General features: G+C 43.4%; 1 protein-coding gene across 3 annotated transcripts in view; it reads right to left on the bottom strand.

Moving 5' to 3' along the window:
- Nucleotides 1-10,330: 10,330 nt before the first annotated feature.
- The window catches only part of KIDINS220 (kinase D interacting substrate 220), a 344,589-nt gene continuing 329,158 nt past the window's right edge, over nucleotides 10,331-25,761 (bottom strand). For all 3 annotated transcript variants that reach the window (XM_063915451.1, XM_063915452.1, XM_063915453.1), the window contains 5 exons: nucleotides 17,110-17,247; nucleotides 16,321-16,419; nucleotides 14,844-15,077; nucleotides 12,940-14,161; nucleotides 10,331-12,780 (listed from right to left, as the gene is read on the bottom strand). In XM_063915451.1, the coding sequence (XP_063771521.1) occupies nucleotides 12,743-12,780; nucleotides 12,940-14,161; nucleotides 14,844-15,077; nucleotides 16,321-16,419; nucleotides 17,110-17,247 (1,731 nt within the window). In that variant the 3' untranslated portion in view covers nucleotides 10,331-12,742. The remainder of the gene's footprint in view (nucleotides 12,781-12,939; nucleotides 14,162-14,843; nucleotides 15,078-16,320; nucleotides 16,420-17,109; nucleotides 17,248-25,761) is intronic.

Here is a 25,761-nt window from a genome sequence, read left to right as displayed (position 1 = left end):
CAGAGAAAAATACGTATTAAAGTATATCTTGTGAAAATCCTATATAATTATAAAACCCGACGCACAAAGCCCCCTCAGGTTATAGAATACAGGGATAGCAAGTTGAGTGAGAGACACAAAATGGAAACCACTCAGCAAGCTAATGCACACACATATAGTCACAGTTAAACAATGCAGAGGTTATTACTAACAATAATACTGCACTGGACCAGCTTATATATAGCTATGTAGTCAATAGATATAACACTGCACAGTAAGAACTGGATGTATATCACAGGGTACTTGTACCAGAGAACCCTGACTAAATGCACTCTTTCTTAACTAACACTGTCTAATTGACATGTAGAATACTTAAGTGTCATGTAAAGTCACAGCGCTGACAACCAGGCGGTTTACACAGGAGGATTTGCCCAAGCAGTCCCAGGAACAGTGTAGCTGAGAGAAATGGCGCCCAAACACTGACAGGGAGTGAGGGAGAGACAGATATGCAGCTCCAGGGCGGGAACATTTGCTGGAAATGGCGCCCTGGGGCTGGGGCTCCAGGTCTAAGCCTTATCCCCCCTGCTGGGAAAACCACCAGGTACTGCGGGCTACACATAAAAAGGTTTTAAGGGAAAACCTGACCTGCACCCATGCCCTGGTGATCTAGTGGGATCGCCTGTACTGCCACAGTGTCCACCACCAGCGCGCGCGGCCCGCCTCCCACCGACCACACCGGATTGCGATAAAGTACGCCAGCGGGACCCACTCACCACCTCCCGAAGCGCGGCCACGCGATCCCCGAGAGTCCCCGTCGTGTGTGCCCGACCAGAAGAAAGCCGGAGCCTCCTACTGTAGTTACCCGGCAACCAGGGCTCAGGAGTGTACAGCGCCGCTGGGGAGGGATGGAGCTGCAGCAGTGAATGTCACTAGACATGTACACACTGCTGCTGCCCTTGAAGTCTTCACTTTTCTTCTCAAAAAAGCTCTTCTTAGGGATGCCCAGAGCAGCCCCTCTGTTATGTGCCTGCTATCTGCGGCACCAACTACAAAACTGAGCTCCTGTGCAGGGAGACGTGGTTATAGAGGAGGCGGCGCTATGCATTCTGGGAACAGTCAAAGCTTTTGAGCCTGTTGGTGCCTCGGATCAAGATCCTACTCTACACCCCCATGTCTTTCCTTGTGGAGCCCAGTGTACCCCGCAGCAGAAAAGACGATACTTCAAGGCTGGATTGACACCACTCCCCCACAAATTCCCCTATTCTTGACCAAGCTTCACTTTCTATTCAAAATGGACTGGGTGGAAGCTATTGTAGATAAAGGTAGACAAGTTGAACATTTCTTTGTTCTTTGGGACTCGTATATAGCATCCCTCCCTCTCGCTACGAGACAGCAAATTCACTATAGCCTCAAGAATACTACGTGGTATCTTACCAGGCTGGCAGCTCAAGACCCACCTATTACTCTGGTCTAATGGGGTGAAATTGGTCGGTGGCCTCTCCTCCCACTACTGCCATGCTACATAATATAGCTAAAATACATTGAAGTAACTTTAATTGTTTTATACAAGCATTGTCTTACAATAACACTGTGAATTCTTTTTACATGTCAATGCAAATTATTATTTTTATTTTCTGCTTTGATTTTTTGATTTGTGTGGTTTTTGTATGGGGTCGGGGGTGGTGCCAGTGCCTCACCAGTCACTGCCCTCAGCACACGTCACTGCTATACAATCTCCACAGCCAGAGTAAAAATGGCACGATCACCGGGACCTTTATAGAATCCAAAACCCACAATAATCCGGCAGCAGGGGGATGACGTTTTGCCTCGTCTGGGATCCAAGTCACATGAACTGCTGAAGTTCGGGTGGGTCCGGGTCTCAAAGAACCGGACCCGCTTATCTCTAATATTTAAGGGTCAATTTTAAGTAACAAAGTTCAACTCCCACCTCCAAGACTTCTCCAGTGCTGCATCCCACTTATGGAATGCACAATGCCGAATGAGAATCTTCACCAGTCTCCAAAGCTTAAGCTCTCTTTAAAACCCCAGCTTTATCAAAGCCTACCAGCATCCCACCTTATTCCACATTTGCCTGTCAGGCAGCCTCTACTGTGTACCCCTTTTGTTTTACCTTCGCACCTCCCCATTTGATTGTACTGTCTTACAAGCAGAGCCTCCTCTCCTCCTGCCCCAACCTTATCCACCAGCGTGTCCTTTTATAAGACCCCATGCATTTTCTGCATAACACTTGTGTATATTCTACTTTGCCTATTATGTCTTATATACAATATTATGCGTAATGTCATCCTTCTCTTGCATTAGCGCCTCTTGAATATCCATTATCCTTGCCTTTGCTATGATATATTTTGTCTGTGTCTTCGTACCATTATTAACAAACTTTACCCATTTTCCAGTACGCTTTACAATTGGGAATGAAACAGAAAACTGAGTAATAACAGACAAACACAGAGGTAGGAGGGCCCTGCTCGCAAGCTTACAATCTGTAGATGCTATGCGATATTCCCTGAGCTGTACACTCCCAAATTCGATGTAGCCATATCTTTATGTAAATGATATATTATGCCTATTGATTTATGCATAACTGTGAGATGAAAGCCAGCTTGGTTACCTAGCAGTGAACTTGTTAATGCAATCTCAGGTATTGTACACAGGAGCTAGACCTTAATTGCAGAGTTCTGTGCCTGAGGCTTACTTGGTTGTAGTCATGGATTTCTTCATGCTGCGCCCACGGTCAAATGTCCTCAGCAATTAGTGTATGCACTGTCCACGGACATGAGCAGGCCCTGTTTACCCTTTTCCTTTGCATATATTTTATCTACCTTCTATGCTCTGATTCATGTGAGCTCTGTTATCGTAACGGTATAATGCCGAGGACAAATCAACAATAATAAATATAATATACAGAATAACAGAGATATAAGTCTTAAGCAATCATTTATAGAGCACATAAGGTATGTTAACATAAATATATTTTCCCACAACTATCTTGACTCAGAACTTGTCTAAGAAATATCTTTCTACATTTAGTTCACATATTCCAAGTCTTGGTACTTTGTGAGGATTTGCAGGCCCTCAGACGTGAGTGCACTCAGGCACCTAAACTGCTGTAATTCACTAATAGTCTCTTTATAAGGATGAGTTTGGATTCCGGTTAATACGACATCTCTGTTTTACATATCGGAGCTTATTATCTGGATGATTTGGGATTTGCCTATTCGGATCTGAAAGCGATTTATTAACTTACGCTTTTGTGACTGCTGTAATTTTTCCCATCGAGGGAGTGGGAGATATATAGGAGGGTAGATGGACAACAAAGCCTGGAGAATAGCAATTACTAAAGTATAGGAAATCTCTGTTGAGCAGAAATCACAAAAACTTGGACAATATAGATGGAGTTCGGTTAATAGATAAGATTGTCCAAAAACCCTCCACTGATTGACCACAAGCCTCACTCTTATGGCAATTTACACAGTCTCCTTGGTGGTATCGGTATTGACCCTTATTTTCGGTTGTGCTGCGATGGAACCATAACTGAGCTGGGCAAGTGGAATACGGATAACTTATGGTTTAGTTATGGTGACATGTTTATAAATGGGTTGGGGATGGAATCCCAGCCGTCAGAATGCTGGCAGGGGGGGGTGAACGCTAAGAAGCCCCTTGCACGCTCACCACGCTGCAGGCTCAGTGGCTCGCCAGATTCTATTCCCACTCTATGGGTGTTGTGGACACACACACAGAGTGGGAATAGCCCTGGCGCAGCTGTTCTCAGCAGTCGGATCCCAACATTGGTATTCTGACCGCCAGGATCCCAACCGCCAAGATATTAACTACATCCCAGGTTTACTATGCTGGCTATCTCAAATATTGTTCCAACAACTACGTGAATATTTTGGCCTTAGACTAGCTTTTATCATTTTCTTCCACTTCGCGGATAGCCAGCCACAGTTCCCCACTTAAGAGCACATTAAAGGAGCTGAGCTCTTCAAAGTTAATTTCATCTTCATATTTAAGTGTTAATTCTCAGTCTTTCAAGGATGGGTTACTGCCCTTGAAGGTAAACCAGGAGCTTGATCTCCGTGCCCTGTCTGAGGATTGGGAACAGATTACTGGCTGCCCTATGGATATGCCACCACCTGCCTTCGCTTCCATCAAATTACACTAGACAACAAAAAATAGGTATGGTCAGATCAAAATCCAGGTGTTCTAGACTAATTTCCGTGTGCTGGTTCTGAATCCGAACTGGCCAACTTGGTCTATCACGTCAGGAAGTAAAGTTATGGCGATCCTGTTTTAGGTGTGAAACATTATACAATAGCTACTACAGTGACTGATTACTGTTAGGATGCACCAAAAACATGCGCTTCCTGTGCCTCTGGGACAGTCGTGATGACAAACACCATTATGATGTGAAAGACTGGCCAGCAAGATCTGAACACATCATTGGTAAACACAATGGGGGTAATTCTGAGTTGATCGCAGCAGCAAGTTTGTTAGCAACTGGGCAAAACCATGTGCACTGCAGGGGAGGCAGATATAACATGTGCAGAGAGAGTTAGATTTGGGTGGGTTATTTTATTTCTGTGTAGGGTAAATACTGGCTGCTTTATTTTTACACTGCAAATTAGATTGCAGATTGAACACACCACACCCAAATCTAACTCTCTCTGCACATGTTAAATCTGCCTCCCCCCTGCAGTGCACATGGTTTTGCCCAACTACTAAAAAATTTCCTGCTGCGATCAACTTGGAATTACCCCCAATGTTCTCCACAAGTCCATAGTAGATACGCATATAGCTTATCTCCCACCGCTCCACATAAAATTGGGATTGATCACAATGGAAGTAGCTACCTCTATCTGAATGAGAAATTTGAAGCAGTGCTATCTTATGTTAAGATAGAAGCAGGAGTATTCATTAGAACACAAATTTGTGAAGTGATTCGAGATCTAGAGTTCAGATCAAATTTAAATACACGTGAGTTGGCAGCTTGGGATGCCTTTGTAATACTGGTGAAGAACACTCTTGGAAAGAACAGATCTGATCAGTATGTTGAGCAAGTAGACAAAACACTTGCAGTTAACAAGCAAATGGGCTGCAGAATGGGCCTGAAAATGCATTTTCTCCACTGTCACCAACTTCTTCCCACCCAACCTAGGTGCAGTTAGCGATGAACATGGTGAGAGATTTCGTCGAGAAACTTCATTAATGGAAATAAGACACCAAGGTCGCTTTAACCCAATATGATAGTTGACTTTTGTTGGTTTCTGTACAGGGAAACAAATACACCCAAGCTATATTTTTGATAATTTTTAATGTTTACGTAAAATAATGCTGGTTTAGTTTCATTTGTGTAAAATACCAAACACTATATAAAACGTACACTTTAAATGTTGGTAAGGTCTGTAACTTGAAATCCTAATGTTATAGGTAAAATTTGATTTCTGATTTGGAATCAGCACACCCAAATTACCCTAGAACACCACAAGTTTTCCTAGTAGCAAAAGTATTGGGTACTTGTGTACTTTACTAGGTAGAACCCCAGATATATACCAAAATATTAATGTCATAATATAACTATATAAACATGCTACTCATTTGATTAATGATATCAGACTGCACAAGATACATAATAAGGTTATGAGTCCGTAAAGTACATAAGTACCAAGTACTGTTTTCCAGTGTACATCCTACATAGAATATATTATTCCCCTGTATCATTATATGATATGGGTCTCTGGGTTGACTCTGTTTGTTGCAAGAGTGGTTCCACAGATAGTGCCTTCTGGAATTTGCTATGGAAGTGCCCATTTGTCCTTCAGTTTTGGGCAAGTGTTTGGGATTGCATCAGAGATACTGCTACTGTTCTCCCCCCTCCACAACCCAGGGGTTGTCTCATTGGTATTAAACTTAAGGCTGCAAATATACAAATATGTTATGTCCCTGGCCACTATGGCAAAAGTTGTAATATCTAGAACTTTTCTTGAGCAGGATGCCTCTTTCCTATACAAATGGCAGGCTCTTATTAACCCGGCCAACACTAAGTTTGTTCACTACGACTGCTGGGAATTTGGGAGGTATGTCCTCTCTACCACAGAAAGCTGCTGCGGTGTGACTGGCAACTTAAAGGTGTTTTACCAGGAGGTGGAACTATATGTGGAAAGTGATAGGCACCACCATGCAGGATGAGGCATGTGGCAGAATAACGTGACATACCACCTTATGGTGTGACCATGCCAGCACTGGCACTACCAAGCTTTAGAACCAACTTGGGTATGCACCCAGTTCCAATTCCAAGAAGTACCAATGTTGGGAGTAAGCAATTTTGGAGAAATAGGAGGACTGTTCCAAGTGGCTGACATTTGAATTTTTGGCCATATGAGCTTCTAGAAAGACTCTAATAGAGATACTACAGTTTTCAACAAACAGCTAGGAAATCCATACTTTTGGACCAGAAAAAGGGGGTGTAGTAAGCAAAAAAACATACCCTTGTATTTTTGTGGTACTGTATCTCAAAATGTTACCCTTAGCTGCAAACAGATCTGGTGGGAAAACGTTGCAGATCTGTAGCATACAAACAAACTGGGTGGATACGATTTGTATAAATTGGGGTACTTTGATGTACCTGATGCTACTATGTAGCACAAACAAAAGAATTCAGTGATAAAGGTATGTGATAAAGTAGAAGATAAAACATTTACGTTGAATGCAGCTTCTAAAAGTAGCAGTATATGCACAACCTATCAGACTAATCATCTCCACCCCACTGCCTACAGCAGCACTACTTTTGTAGGTATTATAATTGCATGTTCTACAATGGTTATATAGCTTGTAGCCCATGTTATACAACATTTTGTGCTTTTTTTTTTGTTGTTTGCACGGTGTCTGTTTATGTACTATATATGGGACTGCAGACCACTTGTGGTGCCATATAAAGGAGATTATGGGTGGTATCCAATTAGATGTGGTAAAATAGCGGGTGTGAAAAACGTCTGTTTTCGCATTTTCTCCCAATGTTTTACAGATATTATTTTTTCAGGCTATCCAATTATGAACACACAGATTCAGTAAAACCTCTCTGTTTTTGCCAGCCGCAGTGGGGCTGCTTTCGGGGATTTGATTTCGCGTGCCAGAGACAGGTTACACAGAATCCCGATAAGATGCATCTCATGTGTCCTTATCGGGGCTAACTGGGTAGCCCACAGCGAGACATTGGATACCGCCCTATATATACACTCACTGTACATACGTAGACATATTCTACACAATATATATCATGTGTAATAGTTCTGTATGAACTGAAATACTGGAGATCATAGAACCCTAAGCGGACTTGTAATATTCTCTTACAATAAGGAGTATGTTGATTCTCATACCCATTGTTTTGATATGGGACACCGGGCCTAATTCAGACCTGATCGTAGCCGTGCAAAATTTTGCACGGCTACGATCAGTTACACAGACATGCTGGGGGACGCCCAGCACAGGGCTAGTCCGCCCCGCTTGTCATCCCCCCCCCCCCCCCCCCGAACAAATACAAAAGCATCGCACAGCGGCGATGCTTTTGTACTTGACAAGTAGCTCCCTACCTGCGCAGCTTCTGCGAACTGGCAGGAAGCTACCCGTCACTGTCCGGTTCGCAGCAGCTGTGTGTGACGCCACACAGCCACCATGGCCTGCCCCCCGCGTGGTCCGGGCACGTCCAAGACGGCGGCCAAACGCCGCCAGCCCACCCCCTCCTGCCTCTGCCTGCCAATCAGGCAGAGGCAATCGCTGTGCTGAGATGGCCATTGGTTGTCTGCCATGCGGCGCCGGCGCAGTTCATACCTGACCAGCTGCTGTGCGAAAACACACAGCAGCAATTAGGTCTGAATTACGCCCATCATTGCTTCGTTTTGTAAATTGAAACCTCATACGCAGGACACGTGATTAGATAAAGAGGTTTATGGTTATCCTGTGTGTATACTGTATGTAAATACACGATCGAGTCACATCATTATGACCACCTCCTACATTTGACGTAGGCGGCACATAGTCCATGAGGTATGTCACGCGTTGTGCGCTGGCTTGGTGGGTATATAAGGTGTGTGATAGACAGTCTGCATACATATCACTCGTTGCTGTCATGGGTAAAAGGGGTGATTTATCAAAGTTGCAAAAAGCGGCTATTATTGGCTTTCGGGCCAAAGGTGGCAGTATTTCTGACACAGCGCGACTTGTGAACGGTTAGCGTGCTGCTGTGGTGAAGGTGTATCGTGACTGGACACATTGTACCACTGCGAATAGCCGTAAGAACGGTGGAGCACCACGTGTCATTGATGTGAGAGGTGAACGTCTGCTACGAATGTGTGTGAGGGCCGACCAACATGTTACAGTGGAGCGACTCGCCATCAAAATGAACCTGGGAGCTACCAGACGTGTGTCTAAAACGACAGTTCAGCCCGTCTATCTGCTGTCCGTGCTGCACACGGCGGTAACTCTGGCTATTAGCTGGTGGTCATAATAAGGCGACTCAACCTTGTATAACTGCAGAGCAAGCTTTTCTACAGGTCACAACACTCCAACCTAAAGACTGATATCCTTATCTTCCTTCACCTGCATCTTCAAAACATAAGACGATAGGAATGAAGCAGAAAAGCTGCAGATATTGCGCAAGCATAATATATGAGCAAATGTGCAATCTCTCTCCGGTCTGCACGAGGCACGTCCTTACATACATACGCACTTGTTTATGGCGCGTTGCTTAGCATTTCCTGTCTGGGAAAGCATATACTGCAGAGATATAGAATCAAGGTCAGGCATTTAATCACTCCAGTGACCTAGACAAGTGGAACAGTGAATAAAAAGATGGTTGAGGCATTGTGATAGGGACTAATGCAAGCAATACATCAGACATCAAACGATTATAACCGAGGGAGAGAAAAGGCATCAGTGTAATGGAAAATGACCTGGGGTTGCTAATAAATTAACTAAAATGTGATCACAGTGTACGGAGGCAAAGAATTACAGAGTGTGACATGAGGAATGAACTTAATTATTTTCACAGAGAAGGCGGATCATAATTTGATACACAATTTGGCAGCTTATATTGCAGGACTTGCACACAGTTATCCATGCCAGTGGGAGAGTGGCACATTTATCCCGGTGACATTATTCTGTGTGCTTGATTATGTTCCTCTCATCTGTAATGTGTACGGTAAGAAACAATGGTACATTGCCCTGCTAAGCCATCACATTGTGCAGCCATATTTACGGCTGTGACTCTAACACATATTGCAATACCATTTTACCCATAAGAAAATCTTTACATCACATTTATATTAGTTTATGGTGTAAATATTGTCCGGTACTTTGTATTTGTCCATTTTTTGCAGACTACCTTATCATTTATTAGGGGTGTATTATGTGCATCAGACCCAATAGGGTTCTTTTACGAAAGCAAACCACATAAGGGGGCAGATGTATTAAGCCTGAAGAAGGCATAAAGAAGTGATAAAGCGGTGATAACTGCAAGGTGATAACGCACCAGCCAATCAGCTCATGACTGTTCGTTTACATATTGGAGCTCTTTGGCTGGTGCGTTTATCACCTTGCACTCATCACCGCTTTATCACCTCTTTATGCCTTCTCCAGTCTGAATACATCTACCCCAATGCTCCATGTTAATGCCCATGGTATTGGAGAAGTCCAACAAGCACATATGGGTGTGATGTTTAGGTGTCATATTTTGACCAAATGTCTGTTTTGAGCTTAGTTAGCGCCAAATGCTAGAAACCAGACTTTAATAGCATTTTAAGTATGAAAGGGAAAAAAAGGTAGACATGAGGCCTAATAGGCAGCTGTATCTAGAACCCACTGCCCGAGATGTCCGCTGGTTTGTGATTGGATGCTCTCATCTCTAGATGTGCACTGCACCCTGACACCATCCCGTGCAGCTCCTCCTGTCCCGTGCAATACGGTAGGGATATATTACACGAATGGTGAGTTTCCATATTAAGAAAAGGTATTACTTACTATATCATTAATCCATTAAACAGAGGTTCCCAAAGGTCTGTGAATCTAGCGTATTATTTGTGTCACGGCACCCCTAGGTTGAAAGGTTCTTACTGACAAATTCTTCAAAAATGATACAATGAAGTAAATTCTGCTTACCTGTCACGGTTCTGTTCAGCTATGATTGGCACCCACCAGCACCAGTTTTGTCTAACACGATGACCAGAAATAACTAACTAGTGATACCCCTGTTAGTGCCCGCCACCCAACTTGGGAACCGCTGTATCAAACAAACACATAAACTTCCCAAAACCCATAATAAAAAGACATAACACGACAATGCTTAGGAGTTAATTTATTTCCACATATTTAGCACAACACTGTTAACAACACTTTGTGACACTGAAATAGTATCATGCAAGCTCCATAAACAGGTGGTAGGTCTGCCTGTAACACTCTGACAGAGGGAGGCTCTAACGCCCAGCTGCCAGATCTCTCACCAACACCTCAGACAGGGACACTAACTGCTGCTGGGCAAAAACTGGCACCTGGGGCCACCACCATCACTCCAACAGCACTTTGGGGTGAGCTGCTGTAAAATGTCATTTTTTCTTTAGAAAAAGATGTAAGCTATCTCATGTGGGCGTAATGTGCCTTATGCAGACGGCATGGTGTCGCACGAGTATGACAATGATTACTCATTCCAGATAACCAGATATTCCAGGCTAATTTAATCTACGTGCGACTCATCAAATGACACAAGGGTAACCGTACTCTCGCTTTTAATATGGCAGGGTCAGGTGGGCGCGGATCGTTCTGTTACCTGGATCAGAGTCATGTGACCCTTCCTACAGCAATACTAGCCTGGTCAGCAGAAGGGAGATCTACTGGCACCTACAGATACCTTAACGCAGGAGCATTCTAGAACACTACATTACGTGATTATCTATAGAACGTTCACATGTACGCATGGGAGAAAGCTGCAACCTATTGTAATTAACGACAGAGATACACCTGTTATTTATCCCACAAGTATCCACTCTTACACACCAGTACACATGGCAGTTTCCATCTAGATATCTAGGTAGACTGCGTGCAGCACTCTTTCTAGACTGGGAGAGAGTATTTTTTCTGGATTCTATCAACAATTTTAGTATATTTTTGAATAATGTCTTTCTAATCCAAATTATTTTCAGACTTCTAATTGTGTGTCAAGAAACGGGTAATTGCTGTACACACATGATATGGATCCTACAGTGATAAAATTCCATTTTTAGTGCATGTGTACTGTATGGTAATGATAAGTACAGTAGACAGCAATTGCGCAAGTACAGTACGCACACTTCAATCTGCTCCAGCACAATTGTTTGGGGCAAAAACATCCAACCTAACCCAATTAGATTATTGATGTCAACATCAACATTTAACTAGAAAAGATCACACGTCTACAAATTCTTTGACAATCGGATTGAATAAGAGGACTGTGTATCTCCAGGTTAGGATAACAGTGGTGATATGACGTAAAAACAGACAAGGATAGCACAATATTAAACGTTCTGATAATAACTACACCTCTAGAGCATGCAAATCACATGCAGACAATGTATTCAAGGTGTGCATCACAGGCAATAAACCACGGTATAGAAAGCATTATGGCACTAGACAAGCTCACTTTTACACTGTCAAATTACACTTGTGAACACCAACAATAATAATACACAGATTTGAATTCAGATCAAATCAGAGCCGAACCTGGAAACTCTTTAGAAAGAGAAAAAAACATAACCACTCTAAGAACCAAGAGTTACAGTGATGGATTTATAGTGAGAGAAGATGGCAACAGTTTTGAAAACGGCATGTCAAGACCCTTGTAAAAGTCTTCACACCCTTGTATACTTTGCCCGCACAAAACGAAATATTGGACAGATAACGAAAAGAGGTTAATATTCTTAACTGTATTTAAGATCTAAACCAGTAATTCCAATATATGTGTGAACTGGGGAAATTCACACCAACGTTCTAGAATTTTCAATGATGTCTGGCACACTGACATATTAAAATGGTGGTTTGGGGGCGATTTACGAACCTCAATTATTGTCATCATTATTAAATAAATCCAAGACCGCAATTGAAAGAATTTTCTATTCACTGTTGCAGGGGACCCTGGCAGCTGTGTTCCGACTGCATTTCCTTGTGGTTTGATTTAGATTTACGACTACAGTTAGATCCACTACGGTTTCAAACCCAAACATTGCGTATGCGTGTATATATACAAAGACTAAATAAGAGAGGGGTAGAGTGTCATCCCTTAAAACAAATTAGCATTTGTTTAGAATAAGTGCAGACCACTCCCCAGTGCACTGCTTATCAGGCTTCACCAACCCCATACAAACCTCTGTCGTTCAAGGCTAACATGCCTAATTATAGGTGGTTGTGAAGACTTTTACAAGGAGATTTTCTTTTTTAAACAAATCCCCATACAACGCTTTAGAAACTTAAAGAGGTATTTTTAATATGATAGTTGTGATTTTGTTGACATATGTAAATAAAAGTGGCTCGTGAATGATTCATTATGCACGTTTATAGAATGAGGGCATGATGGCATAACAAACAGGCTAATGAAGAGCACAAAATCTAGTGGTAAGAAATTCTCTGGAACAAGATCTTCTCTTCTTTTCACATGGAAAAGGCAGCAGAAAGATCTGCGAAGCGGAGCTACGGTGGCTGAAAGGATTCAATGCTCTTTACTAGTTTACTTGCTGGTGTGTGCATTTAAATATTTGCCAGGTCATTTTAAGGAAACAGTGTTAAGGACCACAATCTGTTAGAGGGTTCAGTGTTGGATGGAGGTTGGCACACAAAAAAAATGGATTACGGCAAAGAAAGGAAACAAAACAAAAAAGTAATAATGAACTGACTGGACAGATGAAGACTGAGTTTAAAGGATACTCTCTCGTTCTTCTGCAAAGCCAGCAGTGTCACTGGTAGAGACGGTGCGCAGCTCAGACGCATCTTTTGCCAATCGGCTGTATCCTGAACGTTGACCTCTCTTGTTGGTCATGCGCTTCAGGTTTTCATTGTGCACGGGGCTGGACCCAGGCACAACTATGATTGGAGATTCTTCTTTTGCTTCCTCTGTGGCTTCAAAATTTTGATTTGCAGTATTGTTGTTGAGGGTCACTGTACTGGGAGTGCGATTGAGATTGTAGCCTTTCTGGCAAGATGGCCAGTTCTCCTCAGGACTGCTGGCTATAAGACTGCTCTCTGATGGGCTTTTCTTGTCTTCAGAGCAGATAGACATGCGAGCTATGGAGGGGTCCTGAAGGCCGCTCAGACTGTTTGGTATGCCCCTCTTCCCTCTCATACGATCATCCTCAAGCTCAATAAGGTTAGCTTTTTCAAGTTGGGAGTCGTCTGTAGCTTCATTGTTGAGAGAATGGTTTGGAGAACTTTCGTTGGACCTCACACCAGAGTCGGAGGAGTCTTTCTTGTCAAGCATAGCGTCAGATAAATACTCCTTTGCTTTGATGAATGTTCTGACAGCCTCAGGTGAGTAGTCAGCCACATTATCTTTGGGTGCATCAGGTTTTTTGTCTTTGCCTTCCTTAAGAAGTGGAGTGTTGTCGGATTCCTCTGGCCCCGACTCATCTTCATCACTTGGCAGCTTCTGGTAGCGAAGACCAGTTCCTTTAAGTTTTAGATCTGCTGCTTGGAAGAGATTGGTTCTCTCTGCATTCTTTTTACTTGGAAGAAGCTTTGATCCAGACTGGTCGGACTTCTCATCTTCTTCTGTAATTGGGTCCAGAGGAGAAGCATCAGTAGTAGAAACCGTTGAGGACGTGTAATCGACAACATCATTTCTCTTCAACAGAAAGGTTTTTCTTCCATCTTCCTGCTTGGGCTCTAAATCTTTACCTTTATCTTGATCTGCACTGGAGTGAATGGAGCTCACAGAAGTGCTCTGCCCAATGTAGTAAGCACTGGAGCTCATTGGAGAAGACCTGCCACTTGTAGTAGAACTCACCGCACCTTCAATTTGGGCCATCTGAGCTATGTACTCTCTGTATGCATCTCTATATTCTGCTTGAACTTTATCGGTCAACTTTATGATTTCATGGGTGGAGTCCTGGGAATTAAGGCTGGTCAAACTTGGGGTTCTATGTGGCCGTCCCTGAAAGAGGAACACAACACAGGCATTTTAGTTAGTGGCCAAATATACGCAACCAAATAAAGACAAGATAACACATCTGTAAACTGGATTAACAATAAGACTGACATCATTGCCGGACTATGAATCCGGTGAGAGCTGGACTTCTCTGTTCTTTACATATCTTAACCTGTTAATTTCTGCCATTCACTATTTACTGCAAATGTTGCTACCATCCAACCAGTCACTGAATATGTATCCAGGAATCATAATAGGACAAAACAATCGCAAAATTGAAAAATAGCTTTATTACGGAAAATAAAAATTCTAGCGCAGTCACTAATATATCAAATAAAAAAACAACATTTCTTGGGTCTTTTCCTGTACCTGATAATACCTGCTATAAAACACTGATGGTGTCCACGTTTGATCCATTATCTTCCCTTCTCAGACCACTGTCTAGTTACTCTCTCAATTCAGCCACTTCAAAAGGCTTCAAAATTCTCTATTATCCTGTCTCACTGACCTCTCTTCTGTAATATATATAATACATTACCCCCATACCGTTTTCTGTTTTATCCACTATAACAAAGTCAGCAAAAGCTCATTTTTGAATATCTCCCTCTAGGCAAACGGGTGGAATAATTACTAATCATGAAGAATAAATTCATAAATAAAAGGGCATGCTATGTAACCGGATACTTACCTGCCAAGCCACACCAACATTCCGTGGCGCCTCTTCAAAGCCCAGCGCGTTCAGCTCCTCAAAGCTAAAACTGAAGTCGTAGTTCTGACCAGCAAGGTCCGTGTGTGGCAAATCTGGGTTTGGTACTGTACGGCGGCCGATGTCGCCATGTGCTGCCATGTTTCTGACCTGTTCGGTCACCATCCGGGGTTCTTCAGGATGAATCTGCATGTCAGAGCTTCTCATTTCTTGAAGCTTTTTTGGGAGAAGAATATCGATATAGTTATTTTGCAAAATAGCAACAAGAACTTCATTGCAATTAAGTCAAATCTCACCTCCCCAACACGCAACCCCTCATTCCGAACACAAGACACAAGCAGAAGTGGGAAAGTGAAACAAAACAGACTTATTTCAAACTAATCTCTGTGTTATGACTCCATCTGTTTATGGAGAGATCCCGACAAAAGGCTCCAGGAAAACATTTTCAAGAGAACAATTAAGCCTGAATAATTTTCTTACAGTCATTTGCAATGTTTTAAATACTTAATCTCTTTAAAGCAAGCACTAAAGTCAATCTGTTTAAGAGCTGATTAGATTAAATTATTTTAATGTAACTATAACGTCACATGCTTATTACAGCATTCAACAGATATCTACACACTTCTGCCGCATACAGAGGACGCCTACTCAGAAAACAATGCAAACGTATTAACACTTTGAAATTATTTGCATTATGCAAATCGACTCTAAATTGCACACGTTTAAGGGTGCACAGGTCGCAAAGCATTAGCTCAGTCGTCGCAGCTCTCCTGGATGCTGCTCACGCAGCTAACCTGCAGCCAGGCAATGCGACTTGGCGCTGAGCGCTACTGTCGAGTGTGTGGGCATATTTCAGCAACACATTAACGCCCCTTGCAACTTCCTGAAATTACCAGATCGTGATTCTGGTATTTGGGCCAAGGTGCAGAATTGAACAATATATCTGCCATAAATAGTTTTGTTTATGTAATAATATAGCCAAACAATTACCCAGACTTATATTAGCCAACGTGCTGGAAACATAACAGCATTTATTCATCTAAGCTAGGACATATAACATGTGCAGAGAGAGTTAGATTTGGGTGGGTTGTTTTGTTTCTGTGCAGGGTAAATACTGGCTGCTTTATTTTTACACTGCAAGTTAGATTTCAGTTTGAACACACCCCACCCAAATCTAGCTCTCTCTACACGTTATATCTGCCCCACCTGCAGTGCACATGGTTTTGCCCGTTAGAGAAAAATGTTGCTGCTGCGATCAGGTCTGAATTAAGCCCGTTATTGCAACGGGAACCAAGGAAAACCTTAATAAGCAATACTTCCTCTATGCTGCACAATATTTCTTTAACTCGCGCATAAAATAATGAAAAAACAACTGGTACCCCTTTCACACATGTGACCCGAGAAATTGCTGGGTCTATCAAGCTGGCATTACTAGTGTAAGAGTAACTACAATCCTTACTGCGCTTTTGAAAAGATGCCAGTCTCCGAAATTCATGCTCATCTCTTTCCTCAGCTCGTCCATGCTGCACTGTGTCAGGACCCGGCCATTGATGTTGGCCTGAATGGGAGAGAGACTTGGGGTGAGTAGGTGGGAGCACACGTCACACTTGCATACAATTTCCGTCCACCACACTGTAAATTGCTCAACCATTACTATGAGACACTAAGGGAACCTACTGCTGTGTATGTAACTGGTTGGAAGTCACCCATATGTATATACTTAAGTTTTTAAATCAATGAGATTGGTATTAAGAGTTCTTTGGGAATACTTATTTCATGACCGGAAGTGCGACAGACAATGCTTTCTAGCAGATCAACCGAAATGGAACGCCGTAGCTTCTGGTCAGATGGCAGGTTTCATTAGCATTAGACCCTCCTAAAAGTCGAGGGAATTTCAATTTCCTAAAACATAATATACCTATTACCAGTGACTCAGCGCTTGCAGATTGAGTCAGAATATTTCAATAAATAAAACATTATGGTTTTGTCAGTCCAAGGCCACATAGAGAGAGGGGACATCCTAAGTGCTTTCATGCGATCGAGCCCAAGCCACACAGCCCACGTCACTTGGCGTCTAGAACATAAGTGTGCCCAGATGTAAACTGCTGCTGTTCATTCAGCGGGGAATGTTTTGTGCTCCCTATGTGGTGTTCGCAGGGGCATGCGGGACTATTAATAAATTCCTGTATTCTTATTTGGGGCAATAGTCTCGACTGGATTACACCATATGAATAATAACCAAAGTCACCTTGTGGATGGTTGCAGTGTACTGAGCCAACATGCTCTGGTCAATGCCATCAATTTGCTTCAGTTTTTCACACACAGCTTCCACATTCATGGATGCCAGCGCAGAACCGTGCGCTCCGACAACGCTGCCACCTGTAGCCTGCAGGGGAAGGAGATGGTATAAGTAACTCATAAAAGCAGCACTTTCTTTACAACTAATACCACGGAAAGGCCTTCCGCATGAGAGAACGTACCCCTACACTTAGCGGAAGCAGGGAACTCCCTAGGAACTACCAACATCAGCAAGGAACCTACAGACATCAGTTAAGAACCATAGGGGTATATGCAATTCTGGGCGAATTGCGGAAATTTTTCGCCCGTTTTTAAATTCGACACAATTCAACCGTCAAATTCCGGCCGGCGGGTGCCAGAATTCGACATATTCAATAAAAAACAAATTCAACAGTCCCGCTGTCGAAAAACGGACCAATTGACGGATTTTGATTAGATTTTTAAAAATGTAAAAAAAAACGGTAAAAAACCCGAAAAAAAATTGCGTGAGGTCCCCTCTCCTAAGCATAACCAGCCTCGGGCTCTTTGAGCCGGTCCTGGTTGCCAAAATACGGGGGAAAAAATGACAGGGGATCCCCCGTATTTTAACAACCAGCACCGGGCTCTGCGCCTGGTCCTGGTGCAAAAAATACGGGGGACAGAAAGAGTAGGGGTCCCCCGTATTTTTTGTACCAGCACCGGGCTCCACTAGCTGGACAGATAATGCCACAGCCGGGGGACACTTTTATACCGCTCCCTGCGGCCGTGGCATTAAATACCCAACTAGTCAACCCTGGCCGGGGTACCCTGGAGGTGTTGGGACCCCTTCAATCAAGGGGTCGTCCCCCCAGCCACCCAAAGGCCAGGGGTGAAGCCCGAGGCTGTCCCCCCCCATCCAAGGGCTGCGGATGGGGGCTGATAGCCATGTGTAAAAATGAAAGAATATTGTTTTTTGCAGAAGAACTACAAGTCCCAGCAAGCCTCCCCCGCAAGCTGGAACTTGGAGAACCACAAGTACCAGCATGCGGGGGGGGAAACAGGCCCGCTGGTACCTGTAGTTCTTCTGCAAAAAAAATACCCAAATAAAAACAGGACACGCACACCGTGAAAATACAACTTTATTTCACACATGCCGACACATACATACTTACCTATGTTGACACGCAGACTGCCACGTCTCCAATGTCGACGAATCCGGGGTACCTGAAAATAAACTTAATACTCACCTAAATCCAGTGTCCTGTGATATTTGTAATCCACGTACTTGACAAAACAAAAAAACGCATTTACCCGATACACACAGACTGAAAGGGGTCCCATGTTTACACATGGGACCCCTTTCCCCGAATGCAGAGACCCCCCGTGACTGCTGTAACAGAAGGTCCCTTCAGCCAATCAGGGAGCGCCACGTCGTGGCACTCTCCTGATTGGCTGTATGCGCGTCGGAGCTGTCAGACGCGCATCGCACAGCCCCCTCCATTATCTTCAATGGTGGGAACTTTGCGGTCAGCGGTGAGGTCACCCGCGGTCAGCCCCACCGCTGACCGCAAAGTTCCCACCATTGAAACTAATGGAGGTGCTGTGCGATGCGCTGTCTGCCAGCTCAGACGCGCATAGGGAATCAGGAGAGTGCCAGGACGTGGCACTCCCTGATTGCCTGAAGGGACCCTCTGTGACAGGAGTCACAGGGGGTGTCAGCATTCGGGGAAAGGGGTCCCATGTGTAAACATGGGACCCCTTTCAGTCCGTGTGGATCGGGTAAATGCGTTTTTTTTATTTTGCCAAGTACGTGGATTACAAATATCACTGGACACTGGATTTAGGTGAGTATAATTTTATTTTCAGGTATACCCCGTGGATTCTACTTGGACAAGTGGACCGAACGTCGTGTCAACATAGGTAAGTATGTGTGTTTCGACATGTATGTAATATAGTTGTACTTTCAAGGTGTGCGTTTCCTGTTTTTATTTGGGTATTTTTTTTTGCAGTAGAACTACAGGTACCAGCGGGCCCGTTTCTCCCCCGCATGCTGGTACTTGTGGTTCTCCAAGTAGCAGCTTGCGGGGGAGGCTCGCTGGGACTTGTAGTTCTTCTGCAAAAAAACAATATTCTTTCATTTTTACACATGGCTATCAGCCCCCCATCCGCAGCCCTTGGATGGGGGGGGGGGGGGGGGCAGCCTCGGGCTTCACCCCTGGCCCTTGGGTGGCTGGGGGGGGGACACCCCTTGATTGAAGGGGTCCCCACTCCTCCAGGATACCCCGGCCAGGGGTAACTAGTTGGGTATTTAATGCCACGGCCGCAGGGAGCGGTATAAAAGTGTCCCCCGGCTGTGGCATTATCTGTCCAGCTAGTGGAGCCCGGTGCTGGTACAAAAAATACGGGGGACCCCTACTCTTTTTGCCCCCCGTATTTTTTGCACCAGGACCAGGCGCAGAGCCCGGTGCTGGTTGTTAAAATACGGGGGATCCCCTGTCATTTTTCCCCCCGTATTTTGGCAACCAGGACCGGCTCAAAGAGCCCGAGGCTGGTTATGCTTAGGAGGGGGGACCCCACGCAATTTTTTTTCGGGTTTTTAACCCATTGCATAAAAAAAAAAAAAAAAAAAAATATTTAAAAAAAAATCTATAAATAATACTTGTGCCTCTTAAATAGACAAACCAAGTACCTAATCCCTTCTAATATAAATAGATATGCTATTAGCAATAAAAAAAAAACACAAAAAAAAAACATGTTTTTAAAAAAAATTATTACATTCCGCCAGCAAAGTGAGGCGGATTGAAAATGACGAATTTACTGTCAAAAAGCACTGTTGTCGAATTTACATTCTTCAATTGAATATACTTTTGTCGAAAAGCCGCATTTGTACCATTGCAGAAATGTCGAATTTGTCAAATGTCGAATTTAAAAAAGTCGAATTTGAAAAGTCAGTTTTTTTGACGAAAAGTACTGTATTGCATTGTCGAATTTTTTTTTTTTGGCGAAAAAGTCCAGTTTTTCGACATTTTTTCGGGAATTCGACCGCAATTGCATATACCCCATAGGCTGCAATCTCTTGCATCTTCCATATTGCTTCCTTCCTCACGACATCGTCTGCTCCCACTACTTGTCTTTTATGTGTCCCTAACAAACTAACATCATTTCAAACAATATGAATTTTATTTCTAACCAAATAACTTACAATGATCAGTGTGTAATGGTCGATATATCGACCAGTGTGTACGGGCCTTAACTGGTATGCAGCCATTTAACACAGCAGGCACATGTGATAAAAGGGTGTACTACGTAATACAGACGCTCGGGATCCCAGCGCCCAGCATACCGGCACTGGGATCCCGTCTGCCGGAATGCCGGCAGCGGGGTGAGCGCAAAAGAGCCCCTTATGGGCATGGTAGCGCGACTTTATAATCCCTCCAGGGGTGTCGTGGACACCCCAAGAGGGAGAATAGTTGTCGGTATGCCGGGTGTTGGGATTCTGGCGCCGGGATCCCGACAGCTGGCGTATTGAGTGCCACCCGTGATAAAACCATGCGTGCACTAGCCTGTACCTGCATTATTTTGGAATAAGTGATTACAAATTTCTCATACTAGAATCCTATAAGGCAGGGCCGGGCTATAAGCGTCCCTCCAGCTGCTGTTCAACTACACAGCCCAGCATGCCCTGACAGAGTTTTAGCTTTCCCTTACAGCAAAAAATGTGTAGTACCACAGAAGCTGGATGCTGTTTATTGCCCCTCTGCTTTAGGGATGTGGTATAAAATTTGACATTCAGAATGTCGAAAAGAGAATTTCAACATAGTCTGAACGCGATATGGTCTCAAAGTCGACATTCTCAACAGTATGCATGCTGACTGAGAATGTCGACAGTACAATAACGTAGGCATGATGAACATGTTGACAGTGACAGGAAATTATTATTATTATTACATTTTATTTATAGGGCGCCACAAGTGTTTCGCAGCGCCGTACAAAGGACAGTACAGGGAGACAAAACTTAGCATAACAGTAAATAAATAACAAAAATGGAGTGCAGGTAACAAAGAGCAACACAATTCTCAAAACATAATACAGCTTAGATGTAAGTAGCGAAGGAGTAATCATTGTACTACTTGGGGCTGGCGGCCATAGATAGAGATGAGCCTTTACCAGCAGGAGAAAAAGCAGGTAAAGATGGTCGCTGAGTGAAATGTGTCAAGAAGAGGGCTTAGACAAGAGGAAAGAGGGCCCTGCTCTGAAGAGCTAACAATCTAGTGGGGAGGGGCAACAGACAGATGACATGAGGTGCAAGCAAGCAGGTAGAAGCCTGATGGTGGTATGCGAGCAAAGCAGAGATGTCCAAGGCATGGGGCAGGGGGATGGAGGAGCATACTATTTACCAAATCCCAGCAGCGGCATCCCGCCCGCCAGAATGCCAGTAGCGGGGCGAGCGCTGAGTCCCCTTGCGGGCTCGCCACAGGTTCTGTTCTCACAAAATGGGTGTTGTGGACACCCACGAGTGGGAATAGCCCCTGTGCGCCGGGATTCTGGTTGCCGGAATTGTCGGCTGTCGGGATTCCGCCGTCTGTATCCTGACCTCTGGGATTCGGCAGCCAGCAAATTGATTGCATCTGACTGACAGAATATAGTGAATTAGGAAACCTTTACATAAGTCAGTCAGTCAAATGTCAACTACGTAACCACACCCCCCCTTTACGCTACAAGAAACTAAACATTAAGGTAGTGATTTCTAATTTGGAGGGAGACCTTCCACACAAGGTATGGCTGCCAACCGGTAATGAGGGTTACAATTCTTATCATTTAAAGACATTATAAGACGTAGTAGGGAAGGCTGAAATACAAAGTGCTTTACATAGTTTAATGGATTATGTAAATGTGACAATACCGCAAGCGTCTAATAAACAAGGCTTCATTTCAAGGCAAAGATTTACAGAAGGCAAAAGTTAGCACAAAAACTAAACTGACAAATCACCGAATTATAGAATGTACTTACTTAGTACATGGGAAAGGTCACGTGATCACAGTTAGAAATCTAACACAGCATAGCACAAAAGGGATCTACACACTTTAGGATTATCTGTCCAATCTGGCAGGTTGGAATGAAAATCAGGTAATGTATGACAGCAAATGACAATCAACCATTTGCTCTCAAACACCAGAGAAAACAGACAAAATAGACAAAAATGGTCATTCAGACAAAATGGATAAGAACACTTTTGTCTGTTTTCCAGTGTTTGGGAGCAAATGGTCAACTGTCATTTGCTCCAATACATTACCAGATTTCTGTTCCAACCAACCAGACTGGGCAGATTAATATTAAAGTGTGTAGGTCCCCAAAGAAAGGGGAAAACTAAATTGATACAACTAATTTAACAACACATACAAATCCTTATTAACCCCATATTCAAACTAAAAGTGAATGAGACACAATTATCGAGTGTTAATACAGAATCCCACATTTTTGGTTCCCCTACTGAGATAATGACACATACTTCTATATATTATATATCTATATATACACATAATATATAATATATATGTCATTATCTCAGTAGGGGACCCAACAATGTGGGATTTTGAATTTTGGATAAGGGATACTCAACCTGTAACCATTAATTTGAAAGTTATGGTAGTCACATTCCTGCAGCTTTCCAGTAGAAACATAAATGCATGAATTTGCCACCTGCTTCTGAGCTGGAGATTTCAGATGGCCTGTACAGTATCAAATCATCTCTTTGTATTAATCACAATAGAACTTTGTAGCAGCACTCTAGTCTATTCTATCCAAGTATAGGGAATCACAGAAAATGACTACAAATGTTTAAAAACCACCTTTATCATCAACAGGATATGGATTTAAACACAATTCAGAAGGCTCAATTACAAACAGACTGTTGCGGCCTTAGCACTCAACAACTCAGTTGAGACTTGGAAGAGGAGTTCTATATGGCTGACAGGTCAGTAGATGGTTAGAACACGTGAATACCTTCTCACTGACAGTAATTTGAAAATCATTTTCTGCATTTTAACTTTACATATTTTTATACAGATTTAATTACAAATCGATGGCTGATAAATTGCTTATTTAATCAATATATCAATAAAATAAATTAAATTGTTATTTTTAATATACTATAGTATACTTATGTTTCATTTCGATTCATTTACGGTATATTGTTTGACTATCAGTGTAGCACCAATTATATATTGCCTAACTTCTCACCGACAGTGCCTACAGATGTGTCCTCTCACATCCTTGCTGCAGTTACGCTAAACAGTCCGTCAAGTCGTGCCATGCCATGGCGGCAGAGCCGGCCTTAGGCATAGGCAAACTAGGCAAATGCCTAGGGCATTTGGTATGCTTAGGGGCACCAGCAGCTTCTGCTGATTAAAATGATATGCGGCATGCCTATATTCTGTGTGTGACTGCGGCTGTATCTGCATACGAAATGCTACGTTGCAGTGTATTCCTGGAAATCACTGTAATGTAGCATTTCGTATGCAGATACAGCCACAGTCGCACACAGAATATAGGCATGCCGCATATCATTTTAATCAGCAGAAGCTGCCTGTGCATCCTAGCCACATAGTAATGCAAATAATATAATGCATTTTCATAAACAAAAGGCACCCGAGATTAGCAGAGCTGCTAGCTGACTCATGCCAGGCATCTCCTGCAGAACTAGCGGCTGTGCTAGGGGGCACCAGCCAAAATCTTGCCTAGGGCATCATATTGGTTAGGGCCGGCTCTGCATGGCAGGACTCTGTAGCACCGAGCATCTTTTTTGCATTTCCCCCCGCAAAAAATGCATCTTAGTTGTAAAGTAATGCAATAGGATGCACAAGCAGATCCTGCTGATTAAAGCGATATAAAGCTACACTACAGTGATTTCCAAGAAAACACTGTAGCATAGCATTTTGTATGCAAATACAGTTGCAGTCACACAGAATATAAGCATGCTGCATATTATTTTTATCAGCAGAAGCTGCTTATGCATCCTATTGCACAATTTTGTAACCAAGATTCATTTCCGTGGGGAAAAAAATGCAAAAAAAGATGCTCAGCGCTATCAAGTAACAGCACTCACGCGTTGTGTAACGCAACTTGTTGCGCACGGAGCAAAGATGTAAGAGGACACATCTGTATGACAAGTAACTTGTATATCTTTTAGTCTCATGCTGCTGTATCCAGAACTTAAGGCACATTAGTCGAGAAAAGGTACTGAAGCTGCTTAACAGGTAAAAAGTACTGTAATAGGAGCAGAATTGGGCCCCACCGAACCCCACAGTAAATTTATGTAGAGACCCGGCAATATCACTGAAGCTCCTGGGACCCCTGCACTGCTCTAAAATGTGCAGAGAGTGGAGCCTCTTCTGTCCAGGCATGCTGAGGTAAGAACTGGGCTCACCTCTGGGATCCATATCGGCAGCATGCCTTGCACCTATGGTTGTTCCACCACTGTACTGTACATCACAGCAACCAGGGCATGCATTATTTTTCTATTACAGAACAGAAAATGAAAGCAAATATCTTATGCTAGCACAGTTACCTGCTTTCATAAAGTGTCTAAAGGGCAAAATCACCATGACCTGCACCATTCTTATCTAATAAATGGTGGAAAGGACTATAAAGAAAACGAAAAGGAGTACAGTAAAGCTTTACTTAAGTATAAGCCACTTCTGCTGTATGTACAAGTAATACAGTGGATCTATCAGTTACATTCAGCCGATCATTATATTAGGAACTAGTCCCATCATTAAGAAGATTATGCATGATCTGTATAGATTATGTAGCATTACCTACTGTACTCATTGCAAGATGAGTTACACTAAATGCCCTTACAGTAAGCCATTGATAAAGAGCAGTAAGACGCAGTAGCACTGTAGTACAGTGAGTTCCAGTGGTCAGGCTATGTTGGGAGGTGTAAGTTCCTATGTCTAGCTGTAACTGAGCATGGGTAATTGTGATGTAAAAAGGAGATTTGTGGTAGACTTACCATTGTTAAATCTCTTTCTGCGAGGTACACTGGATTCCACAGGGAATAACATCCGGGTGTAGAGTTGGATCTTGATCCGAGGCACCAACGGCTAAAGCTTCAACTGTTCCCAGGATGCACTGCACCGCCTCTATAGCACCGCCTCCAGGCATTTGAGCGCAGTTTTGTTAACCAGTCCAATGCAGAAGCAGGTAAGAGAGACGGTAGATGTTAATCACATAGAACCACATTCTCACGACAGGAGAAGGGACTAGTGGCTAATGCCATACAAACCCAAAGAAGCCAAGTGAGTCAGGGTGGGCGCCCTGTAGAATCCAGTGTACCTCGCAAAAAGAGATTTAACAATGGTAAGTCTACCATAAATCTCCTTTTCTGCAGAGGGTTACACTGGTATTCCACAGGGAATAACATGGGGGATGGCCTAAAGCAGTTCCTCATGGGAGGGTACGCACTGTAGCGGGCACAAGAACCCGGCATCCAAAGGAAGCATCCTGGGAGGCGGAAGTATCAAAGGCATAGAACCTGATGAACGTGTTCACAGAGGACCACATAGCCGTCTTGCACAATTGTTCTGCGGACGCGCCACGGCGGCCCGCCCAAGAAGGTCCAACCGACAGAGTAGAGTGGAC

Source organism: Pseudophryne corroboree, chromosome 4 (genome assembly GCF_028390025.1).
Source record: "Pseudophryne corroboree isolate aPseCor3 chromosome 4, aPseCor3.hap2, whole genome shotgun sequence".
Lineage (NCBI taxonomy): Eukaryota > Metazoa > Chordata > Amphibia > Anura > Myobatrachidae > Pseudophryne > Pseudophryne corroboree.
The sequence above is the reverse complement of the archived record's forward strand: the minus strand, read 5'-3'. Positions and strand labels throughout refer to the sequence as shown.